Source organism: Cephus cinctus, unplaced genomic scaffold (genome assembly GCF_000341935.2).
Source record: "Cephus cinctus unplaced genomic scaffold, Ccin1 Ccin1_scaffold3125, whole genome shotgun sequence".
Lineage (NCBI taxonomy): Eukaryota > Metazoa > Arthropoda > Insecta > Hymenoptera > Cephidae > Cephus > Cephus cinctus.
In genome coordinates, this window is record NW_014334476.1 from 15,150 (window position 1) to 31,024 (window position 15,875).

General features: G+C 42.4%; 1 protein-coding gene across 1 annotated transcript in view; it reads right to left on the reverse strand.

The window, feature by feature from the left end:
* The window catches only part of LOC107274461 (transmembrane and TPR repeat-containing protein 1), a gene marked incomplete at its 5' end in the record, with an annotated part of 68,277 nt that overhangs the window by 4,944 nt on the left and 47,458 nt on the right, over positions 1–15,875 (reverse strand). The window contains 4 exon segments of the mRNA XM_015753615.2: positions 1,975–2,098; positions 5,558–5,693; positions 5,866–6,065; positions 7,142–7,282. Coding sequence (XP_015609101.2) covers positions 1,975–2,098; positions 5,558–5,693; positions 5,866–6,065; positions 7,142–7,282 — 601 coding nt within the window.

The following is a 15,875-nucleotide window of genomic DNA, read 5'->3' on the forward strand; positions in this document are numbered from 1 at the left end:
GGGAGAGGGAGAGGGAGATGGAGTGGGAGAGGGAGATGGAGAATGAGATGGAGATGGAGAGGGAGAGTGAGAGGGAGAGTGGGAGAGAGAGAGAGAGAGAGAGAGAGAGAGAGAGAGAGAGAGAGAGAGAGAGAGAAATCCCTGTGAGCTGGGCACAGCGTCCGTTTTATCACTGGCGATGCTCGAAATTCTACGACTGTACGAGGAGCGTCGTAAATTCGCACAAAGGCATCGGATGAGGATTTCCCGCGCTAGGCATGGGACTTCTCGAACGAATCCAGCATATTTCGGATAATTATTAGAGACTTCGAGGAGCTCGAACGCCCGACTGAATTGCACAAGTTTTTACGACGGGAAAGTCTTTAACGTGCACCAGGTTGGGTGAGCCGAGCAGTTGGTTTGCCGAGATTCAGCCGTTAACTTGGGACGGGCTGATGGTATATATATTCGTAGAGCTAAGGGAGGAAGCAAGAGAGGCTCAATGACGACAGGCGAAGTGGAGGAGGAAGGAGCTCAGAGTTAGGGGACGCGACTGGTTCCAATAGGAAACCACGTGAGAATCCATTCAATTAGAATTATCAGCGCAGAATCCAGCTGCACCGTACAACAATCTTAATTATTACTTGGAATAGGATTTTGCAAGCTCATCGTTAAACAGTGGGACGTGCATGCATTCCAGGTACAGGGTCATCAGAAACCAGTCTGGATCTGATCAGATCAATAGTTAGTACCTGGTCCATGTTTTTTCCTATTTTCAAAGATTTTCACATTTCGCGTAAAAGCGATCATACGCAGATACGATTTAGCGACTACGATTCTTTCAGGACGTCTAAGCTGGTCTATTCAGCCCATGTTAAAAAATCCTCCCGACCACGAATCAATCGTTTGTAGAGTCGATCAAAGAGGGGTTAACTTTTGGGTATACCGTGCAAAGTCTCTCAGGGTGAAACTGCATTGGTGAATATGTAGGGGACAGGGACGGCTTCTACCATATTTCACTATCTATTCGTGTGCATCGAGGTGCACCGGGTATATAGGCGCATCGGCATTGCACGAATTTCACTGAACTTTGTTATTCATCCTTGTGAAAAGGAATGCCCGTACGTACCCACATGCCTGTGTAGCCAGTTAGCTAAGCAGCCATATAAGGAGGACAAGTGTATTGGGTGGGGCAAAGTCGCGACGCGAAAACGCATAGCCCGTATACAGGGAAGCTCGCCAAGTATTTCAGGAACTTGAAATGCGAATAAAGGATGATACGGTACACCGGCGAGAGCCTTTGGCCGCAAGTGCAACGAAAGTGCAGCAGGCTGGTGCATCGGTGAGAAAATGAATTCCCCAGTAGAGGGTGCAATGGGAAAGTAAAAAAATCAAGTGCCGAGAATAGCGACTAGTAAAATTCTTGAGCTCGTTTGAAAACGGGATTTATTAAATGCTATCGTTCGCGTTTCTGAAAATTCACTTGCATCCGCATCGGAACGAAGATAACGAGCGATAACAAAGTGACGCCCTTTGACGGAATACTCGTTAGGAACGGGCGGCTATTTCTTAATTACAAAGAGAATTCCCACTGAAGTAAAAAAAAAAAAGAGAGAAAAAAAATACCAAGAAAAAAGTCATCAAAGATAGGATAAGGGGATGAAAATGAGACGAAGAGCAGCAAGTGGATATTTTAATTAAGATTTCCTCTCGAAATTCCGAGTCGCCGTTACGTATCGGCGAGATAAAACAATTTTCACGTAATAAATTTCTTTAATCGGAATTTCCTGACACGCAATTATGTCGCGATTTTTTTTTTCTTTTTTTTTCGAGTAACCGTGAAATTTTATTTCAAAAGCAAACAATTGCCTTCCTCGTTTACTCGGCTCGTTATCCCGAGCCACGGTTGTTCTTCGTCTATTTATATCCTCGTCGATTAAAAAAAAAATTTTAGATAACGATTTCAAAATTGTAAAAAAAATTCTTCTCACTCACCGACAAACACAGGTTTCGTTGATGCGCCCTGCGTCGTGATTCGCTCTGAAGCTGCCAGGCCCGTATATATAGGTCACCACGATAAATAAATCCACCCCGTCGTGCACGCATCATAAGGTGCCACCTGAAAGAAATATAATAACATTATCAGGTCATTTCACAGAGTATTGATCACGTAATGATCCTTTCATTCGAACGACACCCAATGTAACGTATGAGCTGTACGATTAAGGGGAGGAAGACGAAAAATACCCCAAAATTGACATCGCTTAGAAATAACGTATTTTCGTAGCAACATTAGACACTGTACTTAGGACCAATTCCATATTGATTATCATATGGAAATAGCGTTATCACCCTGTACTTCAAATTCATTTGCTTCCGTCATTATATACTCATCATAGTCCTGTCACACGCGCCCTAATGGATACCCAATACCCAGTGACGCGTGAATTATTCAAACTACATTCCCAGGAAATATATATATTTTTTCTATACATTCTTTTTAATACTAATGGTCCCACGCGTCACGATCACACGCGAACCCTGGGTACATTTTATTTCAGTTACCTAATCGTATCCGTGACCATAGTCGAACTCATGGTTACGTAAGAAACGTACTCAAAAGGCACGTATGAGGTGGTACAGATATACCGTACTTTATTTTCTGCGTCCAGTTGTTTCTTCCTATTTTTCACGGGGTATAACGAGCACGTGGTAGGGCTTGACAAGGAAATTTCATTTGGAGTTTTTATAGCCGCTAGCTACCACTCACTGTACGTACTGGCAAGGGGTGAAGAGTGGGTGGCTGGGGGGGGGAGGTTCTGAAAGCAGGCAAGTGCGATACGACGTGTGACAGAAAAAAAAAAAGCATACACGTTGCATCAACTTGACGTCGAGGACTATGACGGATCAAAATATATGCCTAGAGAGAACCTGGCGGAATTTATCGAAACTCAAGAGAACGAATGAAAACTGTAAAGTGACAGTGATAATTCTTTTTTTAGCGTTTCCAATCGGCGATTTTCTTTTATATCGGAGGTAAATTTTTTTAAGTACAGCGATAAACGGGGAAAACAGAAAAATAGTATTTACGTATATCAATGCGCTGACTGTACACGGTCTCCATGTATAATTCAACTGTGAACTAGGAATTCGGTCGACAGCGGTTCGATGGGTGAGTTTTCATGGCGATCCGGCGAGAATGGGGCGTGGAGGTGGAGGGGAGGTATGTTCCGGCTGCACGTATAATCCGGATCGTTATCGAAGTTGTTTCGGGTAACGCGTACGCTCGATAGCGCTTGATAGAAACGGATCGAAACCGGATGAGTTATTTTCCATTTTCATGAACATTTTCGTCGCGATTTTATTGAGGAAAAATGAAAGGCACAGCTAACTCCGTTGCGATTATGTAATTTTTTTTTTCTTTTTCGTCAACTATGTATTGATTTCATTTTACAAAAAAAGGCGCACTCTCATAGTCCCTTTGTCGCTGTAGTTCATTTCGGGAAAACGCACCTCGCGTATACGCTGATATCTAGCTTGGTGATTTCCTAGTGGATTAAGGGTAGAAAATCGTGCTGCCAGGTTGTAGGTATGTACCTGGTGGATACTTAGCTTGTATCTACGTATACACGTGTGACGTAATCAGAGAAGCTAAAGTTAATGGGTACCGGCGTCGATGATATCGGACCTCGGTGCTCGCTGATAGATAGTATGAAACACGAGGAGCTATGAATTATAAAGGCGAGCATTCCCTGTGGAAGATAAAGGTCATCGAGGATGGATCGAAGGGGCGAGAATACAGCATGGTTATTCGGTTTTAATGTCAGGGTAAATTAGTGGAATTATTAATAAAAAAAATTTTTAATGAAATTACAGTCAGTTCGTAAATGACAAGATAGCTGATGATAAATTTGATTATTAAAAAAAAAAACTGCTAAAGGTTCCGTCATGGGATATTACTTATTCATCTAATGGGAGCTATACGTGAATTTCATTTTTCATGGAAACAATGTTGAAGCTAGGTTGAATTCGTAAATATGTGATTTATCATATACCGTCAACATTTAACGGAAGCAGCGTGGACGTTATCGAAAATTTCCAAATTATTATCGGCGTAAAGATCAATTTTTGTATTATGCGTGACTTTTGTTTTCTCATTTTATACAGTGTTGTTTGGATTTCAAAAATCTTATTTCTCACGAATAGACCAGCGGCTTCGTATTCGCTTCGAAGGTTCAAGGGCTGAAACTTTGAATACGATGATCCAATTTTTGGATAAGGACGAAAAAGAAAATTTGATCATTGAAGAATTGGGCTTCTGTAGAGGGATGATAAAAAAAACACATGTTTCTATGAAATTAACCAGGGCAACTCTTTGTACGTATAGATAATATAAGGGGTAAATACACATAAAAATGAATATCACGAGTTCTCTGTAAACGACAGTTTTCCGTGAGGGAATCGCTGAGAGAGAAAAAAAAAAGTTACCTCGTTCCACGCGCGGCTAAAGCCGCATTTTCATAGCCGGCGAGGATTCGGTTAAATAAATAAAACGTTAAGCCGCGACAGGAGATTCGCGGTGGTAAAATTTTGTCGCACACTTAACGTTAGCAAATGGCCTATACCGCAGGTGCATTTTTCGTATCCATCGAGCGACGCGTGTCGAATGAAAAATCAATGTAATTCGCGTATCGCTTCCGTAGAAATAATCGCGTACGCTTTCCGGGCGTCGCGAGAGAAAGGGATCTTACGTTTGCGGTAAAACCCATCGGTAGAATTTCACCTTTTTCCCACAGAGACCCCTTTTCATCCCTTATTTTTCCTTCTTTCTCTTTTCTTACATCTCTTACACTTTCACCCCTCGCCAAAGGCGCACGGAAGAACCCGAGGGAAGAAAAATTGCCGCATCCACGGAAAGCGTGTTAGGAAGGTTTCGCGTAAAATTAGAAAGGGAGGCGCGAGGGGGTTGAAGAGCCGCGGGACTGGTGGGTGAAAAGGGGTAGCAGTGCTGCCAGCAGGTATAGGTACCACTTTAACGTACAGTCAATACGTTACACAAGGCAAAATCAGAAACGGCCCACAGTATTATTATAGGGGTTGGAAAAGTTTCGCAGGATATATTTTACTAGAACGAGCGAAAGTGTCGCGTGCGACTTCGCGAGCGCGGCCGACGAGATTCGTATTTGCATTTAAAATCGAAAAAGCAGGGGCGCATCTGTCAAACGATGCATATTGAAAAGTCACCATCTACAAGCAGCCCCTCCGGTGGGTAGGGGCCAGGCAACCCTTGGCCCGTACCCACTTCCACCGACAGCCCTCTTCACTCGGCCCATACGATTCCAAGGGTGTGTCGCTCACGCGAGCCACCCTCGACTGCGAAAACAGTCCGATTCGGCCGGGGTCAAATTTAGCGTGCATGTTTTATGGGGGGGTTGTTAGTTCAGAGAGGGTGGGAATTACGGCCGCAGAGAAAGCCCAAATAACTGGCCATACTTTTATCCCACCCTGTGTTACACCATCGTATCAATCGCGATACAGTATCCACCGTTCGTGACGTATATATAGTCGGTTCACTCACCTAGTGATCAGCTGGTGAACTCTTGGCCATTGACCTCTCGACCTCAGGATCCTGGCTGTGCCAAGAAGGGATGCTCGGTGCGACGGCGAGACTTCCATACCCTTCAGGTAATGCTTGAGGGATGGAAGCCATTTACCTGAAACACCAAAAATTTCCTTCGTCACAGTCTAGACGTATAACAGGTTGACTAACCTGTATAAACGTATAACGGGGCTTGACTAGGTCCTGTATACCCAGTGTATTATGGGGTTTTCAAAGGTCCCCAAATACATAGGGGGACTCTTGTCATTTTTTTCTCAGTCACTCACCGTTCCCATAAAGCCACGAGGCGTATTCCGCTAGGTGATCCGGACTTCGGGGTTGTAGTCGGACTACGTGTCTCAATAAAGCTCCAGTCCCAGAGCCAGTCGCCAGCCTGGCCAGGACCAGATAGGCAGGCGTATATGCGGGATCCAGGGACACGCACTTCTGAAGCATCTTGATACATTCCTCGGTGCGATTTGTCTTTCTGAAAATTGGAAAAAAAAAATGTTATCTTTAATTTCACAAACTGTCCGAAGATTCGAGGAAAAAAAATTTATTTTGCTCTTCGGTCAAAACTGCGGTACCTGAACTGTACTGCCGAAATATCTTAACTGTAGAAATGAGCCAAACAAATTTTAACGTCGTACGGGAGAAATTAAAGTTTTGTTCGACATGGCAATGAAGAAAACACAGAGAACACGGTAATTGCTCGATAACGCCAGTTACCCGGAAGTGACGCTACTGTTTGGATTTTATCGCTCACGAACGGTACTGCAATTTTAAGAGCTGCTTCGATTCTTTGTATCCCATCAATTGGCTGATACACATGTACAGATCCTCCCTCGATTGATACCTTACAAAATTGATCGATTTTAGACCTTAATTTTATTATTATCCAATAAAGATGCTATTTAAAGCCAAAATCCATTTCCGGTTTTTGACGATAGTCAAGCAAAGTCCCACTTGGATATAAGAATGCAAAGGAATTTGAAAAAAAAAAAAAAAAAAATTCCAACCTCAATTTCAATGATTTTCAGAAACACGTCGCTCTCGTGAAAACCCAAAGCCTCGCAATAGCCGAGGCTCTACGGGCGTTAATTAAACTTTAATTTCGACCGCGGCGTCGGAATTACCAGCACGCAAGATATACCGTCGAAAATACACGAGAGCACCGTTTCGGTCAATAAAACCCTGATAAAACGTTTCGCGCTATCTACAACTTTATTCGCAACCAAGTGCCTCGACAATGGCGTAATGACGTACATAGAGCAAGGTAACGCGTGTCCCCGTTCTATGTACACAGACCCAAAGCCTGTCTCGTACTCGGCTGTACCAGCGCAGTACAGTGCTACACTGCTATCCGTTTAATGAGAAATTCCGTATCAAGTGGAATTTCATTCTCTCAGCCGAGTTCAACCCGTCCTCTCCACGATTTGTAATCCCCTAATTAGGATTGCGTCACTATCCCACGAGCTAATTAAAAAATCTATTACATTACCATTTACACTAATTACCAGCAACGGCAAGGCTAATTCGGCATATCACACTGTTTCGACATACCTGTACAACTGGCCCAGATTGTAATGCGCGTTCACGTGACCAGGTTGGGCATGGATCGCAGCCAAAAAGTGTTGCTCGGCCTGATCCCCGACGGTCAAAGTTCCCAAATTGTTGTGGGCGCTTGCGTAAGAGGGCCAAAGCCTGAAAATAAAAAAGAATTACACGTAAATTCACACAAGTGACAGGCTAGACACGGTACCGGAAAAAAAAACAAAATTATCGAATTTCAATAAAGTCCCGACTGAAGAAAGTTCACGTAAACAGAAAATAAAATTTTTCCCAAAAAAAAAAAAAAAAAAAAAAAAAAAAAAAAAAAAAAACTAGAGCAGTTAGGTAAGTTAAAAAAAATGTTTACCTAATGTATATCCCATTTGGTAAACTCCATTGCGGGACCTGCTTCGCATGACTTTTAGCGTGTATTTTGATATTCATGAGAGCGGTAACTTCCTAACGTGGCTGAGGTGTGGACTCACCCTTAATGTTATTCACCGACGTTACTATTATTCGACATTACACTGAGCGTTAATGGATTGAAATCAAGCGGGACTTAATAAGCGTCGCGACGTCGTAATTCACGTATCGTCAGTGACAGCTAACGAGGTAAAGACAAAAAAATTAAATTCAAGCCGGGTAACGTTAAAACGAAAAAAAAAAAATTACGAACAAAACTTCTTTTATCGAAGTCATAAATGCCGAAGCAACCGAATTAAAATTATTATCACCATTAAAGCGAAACCGACGTTAACGCAACGTCGGTTTCATTTAATCAGCCATCAATGACGGTATCAACGTTAAAGGATTAAATTCTTGAGAGCCAATGGAAATGACCGTACAGATTATTAAATCACCGCGGAAACAGTAGCGATCGGTACCGGCTTACACGCTCCGTTAAATAGCTAATGTCATTAAACGGGAAATTCGTATGCGGGAAGAAGGGTGGATGGGTTGCGCGTGATTATGTGAGAATTCTCTGGCTACGGAGTTTCCATTAAGCCCTGTGTAGGCAATGGAATATTAATACCACTGCAGGCCCTTACTTCGTGTACCGAGCCCTGATATGGTACAGATATAGTCAGAGTCCAAAATATATGAATATAGACATATGCGAATGCATGGGAAAGGATAGGCATACGAAGGAAGGCATGTAGAGACGTAACAAGGCAGGTAACAGTGCTTGTCGGCAAGTTCTCACGAAGCCACTTAACTCGAGCTAATTATTGCCTGCGAGTTAATTACGTTAAAGTACCTAACGATTTTGTGGATGGCAATCGCATCGAAGTGGCAACTAACCTACATGCATGCATATTGGGTTATGACTGCCAGACCATTTTTCATTACTCGTCATGCACTTTGCGTGTTGCTGGTCAATGAGGTGTTTCCTTTTTGCTGTTCGGTATCGATTTTATACATTCGTAGCTTCGCTGCAGTTCTTAGTCTTGAGTATTCGGTCTGCACTGTTGCGCACTGTATCTACTTATTGTTTTGAACCACGGATGATGAAGTACTGCTAGGTAATGGGAGATTGAGCTCGTAGTCGATTAGTTTCGACGTGGCTAGACTTTCTACAGTCTGAATGGAGCTGAGTGAAGGGCAGCCTTTAGGTCTGGTGTATTTATGTTATCAGCGATGCGGATTCAGTTGTGGAAGAAAATGGCAAGATGCATCGTCTTGCGAAATCTCGTTAGGTCCGAACGGAGGGGAAATAATTAAGGTTGGGTGAGGAAGGAAGGGGGGATGGATGGTGGGAGGGGGGGGGGAAGAGAAATTCTGTAAATCCGGTACGAGATGATCGTCGAAATTAACCCTTGTACCGAATTCAATTGATTTTCATGATTTTAGGAATTTCGAGGTAATCGCATTTCCGGAGTGGTACAATCGACTTCCGGCGACTGGTTAAACTTTGGGAATTCGTATGTTTGTTCATTGAAACGCGTAAAATGCGTGACAAAGTCAAAGGAATCTACGAGCGTGTATTTGAGTGGAACGACCGAGGGGTGGAAAAAAAAAATGAAGGGAATAAAAGTGAATAAAAAGATCGGTACAGAGCTCGAGTTTATAACGGGGTAAATTTAAAGGGGGGTCGAATTCCACGAATAAAGTTTAAAAATGAAAAATGCCTCCCCTCTCGTTTTTTCGCGATAAATCGAACGGTCGGTTGGGTCGTAATTTTTTAAAGAAAATTCGTAATAAAAATTTGAAAATAGAGACGCTCGCTGAAAGTAGCCGCGAAGGGTCGTGAAGTTATTTATTTGCAGGAGGAGGAAGGTGCAAATAAGGGTAGTTAAAAAAAAAAGTTTTTACCAACTGTCAGTGGACGGAGGGGTAGTAGTCGTTGGGTTAGGTTATGGTACGAGTGTGTATTTACTTTCGCGAAGTGAAGCCCAGCAAGGGGTTGTTGTCGGTTGGATAAGTGTTGGGGGTTACTGGAAAGGGGTGGTTCTCGAGGGGGGTGGATTCTGCCTGGGGCCAGAACAGAGACGTAGTCACAATCGAGAAAGGAAGCAGACATGAAAGCTAAGTGCAAATCCAAGGCGAGTACCCCCAGGCAAGAGAAAGATAATCCCGTCATCCCTTCACGTTGGTACGTCAACCCATAGGTATAAGGGTGCACAAGTACCTGGAGAGCATAACCAACCCCTATTCTCGTTACAGGACGAGGGGGGTGGATACCCCGGTGTATCTCGCGTATCAAGATCGGCGAAGCCACGAAATATACCGACTGATGGAAACACCCTGTCAGAATAGTTTGCATTGCCATGGCGAAAGCCAATTGAGCCAGTGGCTAAAGGAAGTCGACAGCTAGCCCGTATGAGCAGAGTGGCGTATAGGGGTAGGTATAGACGTGCGAGGGTGTAACCGCAGGGGATGAAAATTTACCAAAGTCTCTTCGTCTTCGTCAAACCCACCCTCCGGCCATTTGGTTAAGTGCAAGGAAAAACAGGGGTAGTGTTTTTTAAATTTCGAGCCTTACGAAAAGCCGATGGGAAATTCGGTCTTGTCGGCGAGGGGTGGAAGATGGAGGGGCGGCAGGATAGGGGGGTGGCGGGAGGAACGGAAAATCGAACAAAGGGAAACGCAGGGAGGCGAGAAGGAAAGATGGAATCTTTTGGCACGTTAACGTTGTACGGTAAGAATATCTCACAGGTGTGCTCAGCATCCCGGAAAAAGAAAAGGGACCAGCAAAATCGAGATGAATCTTTCAAATTTAAGATGTAAGCCCATATGCGTATGTTGAAAATAATCGATTTACACTCTAAAGTTTAGTTAGTTCTCGCTTGACAGAATCCATCTCGGGAAGTTCCCTATGTAACGTTAGACTGAAAGGCATTCCGTCTTGTCAATAAGATAACATCCCCCTAAGGACCGTATTCCCTTCGGAGGGTGCGGGGAGGGTAGTTCGGAGCGGTGGGGGTGAGTCGAGAACGTAGAGATAAGGATATAGGAGAAATAAGAAAAACAGGGGATGAAGGCTAATGCTTCAGGATATTCCACGAGTCCTTTCGATCGGGAGGCAATATTAAAAACCAACCCCTGGACTAACTTGGCTCTGCATATGGTATCCATTCAGATATTAGAATAAGGTAATGCGAAGGGAGAAGAAAAAGTTGAATGAAAAAAATAAATAAAAACTCTTCCCGAAGTGCATAAACTTTTTTATATCGCGTAACCCTAGTATTATTAGGGTGAAACACGTGCGATAAAATGATATCCGCTGAAACCCTTGGCAGACGCTCCCATTTCTTTTTCAATTCCTGTATCGTTTGTCCATACACGTGAGATATTTTGGTTAGTAATGCCAATAGGGCGAAAAGATTTTAGTGGAAAAATTTTTTATATCAATTTTTGAAAATCAAGTAATTTTTTGTTCAAACTACTCCTTTACCGTAATTTTCGGTTAATCCTGATAATCTGAGCTACGCACCAAGAAAGGCTATGGTGGAAATCAGCGAACCGTAAAATCAACCTTGTTTAAAGTGTACCTTGATGGGATCAATTAGACAGGAACACGTCGAGGTGGAGGAAACTCCTGAAGGAGTTCCTGGAGGACCTGCGCATCCTGAGAAAGGGGCAGGGTTAAATCAGAAGGATAGTAAAGGACGGCCTGAAGTGCTCCCCTAATTGCCAGACCGTGACAGAGCGACCGCAAGAACTCAACCGGTTCAACCGACTCAACTTGACTGAATACAGCGTGACTCAAACTGAACTTGACTTGGGTCAAGTTGAAAGTGTTCGAGGAAGCCCCTGAAGCCCTGCATAACTATACAAAAATAATATACAATCGTTAATCCAAATTTCAGCCTGATTAACCGTGAATGAAATGACGAAGTGCAGTTTTTTATCCAGAAAAATTTTCAACGAGTATTAATTTGCGAAGGAAATTAATTAAAATCAATTTGGCGTTAAATGAAAATCGTTGATATCGCAAAGTTTTTTTTTTTTTTTTTTTTTTTTTGAAAATTTACATCAAAAGTGATGGACGATCACTTGTCTGTTGTTCCTCCTGAAACTTTCTTTCCCCCTCGATTCGCCTCTTTCCTCAGTGGCATGGTCGGCCATCTTTAGCACCATGGGAAAACTCGAAATCAGGTTAAAAGTAAATCAATCAGCAATAGTTTTGAAACTTATTTAAAGTTGGTGCCGGCTGCAAGAGGCACGTGAGACGTTGCAGTTTTAAAACGCTCGCGGGCTTCCGTTGGTCAGAATCCACTGCAACGTGGTTTACGTCCCATTCCTGATCCTGAAATGCCCTTCGGGACTCTACTGGGACTTTAGGTATCTCTTCCTATACGTATAACCCATATAGTTTTCCACCCAAAACTGTTACCGGAGATGCTCGAGTTTCGGGAAACTTTATCTCGTACTATTTATACGAGACAACCATCGCTTCCGGTATCTCAAACTTTGACTTCTTTAGAAAACCAACTCAAAGTCCCGTACAGTCTGAGAACCAAGTGACAGTTTTGGTCCAGCACAGCTGCGACCAGCTGCACGAAAAAAAAAAAAACTGACACCTTACTCAGTTAGATAAAGTGAACTGTATATTATATTACACTATACTATATACAGAGCCCACCCAAAAAAAAAAAAAGAATGTACAACAGGCCTCTTTTACAGGATAAATTTATGAAGGAAGAGGTGAAAAAAGGAAAACCAGATGAAAGTAAAGTGCCGCAGGGTAGAAGCCAAAAAGGATCTTTTAATCCGGTCTTCATTGGAATTTACGAAAACCGGAAAAGAGCCGTTCGATTTTGGAACGGAGTCAGGAATTTCTCGATATTTACACGTCAGGCGTGCCAACCCGTAAACTATCCTAGGGGATTCTGTGTACTGGAGGTGGTTCTCTTTATTGGATAATAAATAACCTATTTCATTTATAAGAAGATAAATTTTAGAGAGGCTGAGAACAGATCCCCTCGTCCCCGATACAGATTTCTTATAAAACGTATCATCTAAGAAAAAAAAAATCAAAATCACCTTCAAAATTTATGAATTTTCAAAATCGTCTCTAACAATTATTTGTTCAGTTTCCAGCGAACTTTGATGTCAAAATTAAATCTTTGGTCGCGTAAAAAAAATGGTACTTGCAATGTTCACATGGTACAAGTAACGAGGAACAAGAGTGTATATACAATGGCGGTTTAGTAATAAAACCAACGTCAAGTTCGCCTGTAGCTCTTGCGGGATACCCAAGCCGTAATTTTCGGTACACCAAGTTTATGGGCAGTCGGTGGCTTATAGGGATGTTAAATTGTGGGAGGTCGTCGCAGTAGGGTGTCAGTCGTCGGGTGCAATCGGAAGTGGATCCAACCGAGTTTTCTCTGGCGAAGCGTTTCGAATAAATATCATTGTTTCCGGTGTGCACATTGACGAGGGGTGCAAGATCACAAAGGAGCAATTGTCGTCGCGACGGAAGCGTCGCTGGACCAGTTCGTTTTGGCAGCGATAAATTTTATAGGATCAAATCGATTTTCGATACCGATAACACTGTCGTATTCGTGCTATCGCTTAAAATAAAAATTGAGTAACGTTTCAAAATTTTGAAAAAAAAAATTCAATACAAAAAATATTCATCTCCGTTACTTATTAATGCATTATTTTCATACACGTCTCGATTATAACGTTTGCGTCTGTTATCTACTAGCTGCCAGTAGTAATAGCTACCAACTATTCGGTATCTCGTGTACAAAACTCATATCATTCAGGGAGCCAACACAATCCCGCACAATTTTTACGACGGATCAGCGTATTTCCGTGGATTTTCCTTGCGCTTGATTTATTGCGCGATACCAGATCCCATATATAATAAGGAGTTTTATGCCCGCACGGTATAATAGGGGTTGGACGTGGACTCGGTGTACGTCGTAAAATTCCAATCAAATGATGCATTATCGTAAATATAATGTAACGCAGCGTACGTAAATTTTGATGGGTTACCAACTTTATGGAAAAAAAATTTTGTTTGCGGTTACGATACCCCGATGACTGTATGACGAAACGAGAGTTTATCATTATTGCTACAGTAGATTGGTGATCATAAAACTCAATTTCGCTTCTCGGTGTATGTACGACTATCGGGGGAAATAATATTAATAAATTACTCAAATGAAAAATTTTTAAAAATTTTTCTGGGAAAAATTAAAACGTACAGTTGGAGGAACGGAATTTCAGGTAATAACAATGCAATGCAATCGCGAAAAATTAGACGAGTTTGTAAAAGTGCACTCGAGGAAGCTCATCGATTCGATTCACGTAAAAGATTCAATTGAGGCTACAGGTAGTTTCAGACGGAAAATCATTTTTACTCGAGTCTACACGACCATAGGAAAGCTACGTTAAATTGATTGCTATTGTTTTTTTTTTTTTGGATTTTCAATTATTGTTTAAGCTACGTGCGTTACGTGATATCCGCGTATAAAAATAGAGAAAACAAATAAAGCGGCGACACTTGCAATTACGAATTTTCGAAATGAGGAAGTCCGAGTATTTTCCGAATGAAACGCGTTACCCTAGGTCAGTATACTAGGCTATATGGTTGGTTCTAGAAACCTTTTGAGAAATCGCAATCCAATTGAAAGTGCCCGAAGTGCACGTTGACTTTCATTGAATGGAGGTTGCGAAAGCTGGAGAAGAAGTAAGAAAAGTTGAGGTAAAAAAAAAATAAAAAAAAAAGTCTAGCCTCTATACTACGTATAGAAAATGCAAGGGATGCTGTTCCGGCACGTAGCGACGCTAGATGCTTTTTCGCGAGAAAGTTCCAAAAAAATCAAGAGAATCAAGAAATACGGATCAGACGAGGAAGATGGGAGAATCTTACGTTTCAAAGAAATCAGTCTCCTGATACAGAGTAACGGAAATTCAAACGAGATAAATCAAGATGAGGGACAATTGAAAGGAGATAGAAAAATAGTTGTGACTACTGGAAAAGCGAATTGAAGGGAATAAGAAAGAAAAAAAGACAAAGTAAAAGTCGATTGCGCGAGGGACTCCATTGATTGTTGGAAAAAAAAAAAGAAAAAAACCACGTTTCAATTAAATTTCATCAGTGCCGAGAGCGTCGCGACGCCTCGAATGAATGCTGGTGGAAGGAAAAATTTGCGTCGGCACTCGGACGCAAAAACAAAAAAAAATAATGAAAAGTAGAAATAAATGAAAAAAAAAAAAAAAAAAAGTTCCGGAATGATTCGAAAAGCGAAACAAGCGGAGGAAATTGCCAGTTTACCAAAGGTTCAATTTTTCAGAACCAATTGCCGCGCGCGGAGACCAGACGTACCTGGCCTAGGAAATGAGATCTACGAGCGAGACCAACCGAACGGGGCCGGACGAGAGGACGAATGAGTTGCAGCAATTGATAGAACGCAATTTTCATTCGGCGCATACAGCGCCATTGGTTACCGTCACGGCGGGGGGTGCTGCAACTGCTGGAGGATGCATCTGCGACAGCAGCTGCAGTTGCAACCATTTTTTATATCTGTCTACTTCCTATACTAGAGAACCCTTCCCTATCCCTATCGGCAACCCCCTCTTGGCTATATGCATACATACACCCTTTATCCCTTTGTTTTTACTTTGCTGACGTGTTTGCAAGACTGATTGCATTTTCACAGACAAATATTGCGATTCCATGACAAAACTGATTGGCAGACGTAACGCATCCGCGCCTCTGATTCTCGCTATTTTCTCTCTCTCTCTCTCTCTCTCTCTCTCTCTCTCTTTACACGTATCCACTTCACGTATGCAGCCCTACCGTTTTCATGCACCTATTTCCTATGCACAATGCACGTCCTATAGCGCGCGTGCCATTGTCAGTCGTTATAATTGCACCCGTGTTAATTACGTGGTACACTAGAGAAGTAAGTGCACTCTCGCTCAAATTTCAGGAAAGGTCATTCAGTGGTACCAACCTACTTTCCAGACTGCAATGTAAGACAAAATTTAATGGAAAAAAAAAGTTCCCTTAAAAAATCCTGCATCCCCATTGCACGTTCACCCTCAGTCTGCCCCGTTTAACTTCTTTGCCCGTAAAAGCCAACGGGTTGAACGTACCAGCCAGTTCGCGGATTAAAGGTTATCCGAGGGTCAAAGGGTAAAAGGGAAAACAGTAGGTACTGCCATTTCAAGAGGGATTTGAGAAACCATGTAAAAGCGATGGGTAATGAATTCTAGTAATGCCCCAAGAATTAAGGGTGGGTCGGGTACCACTTCATATTAAAAAAAAAAAAAAAAAAAAAAAAAA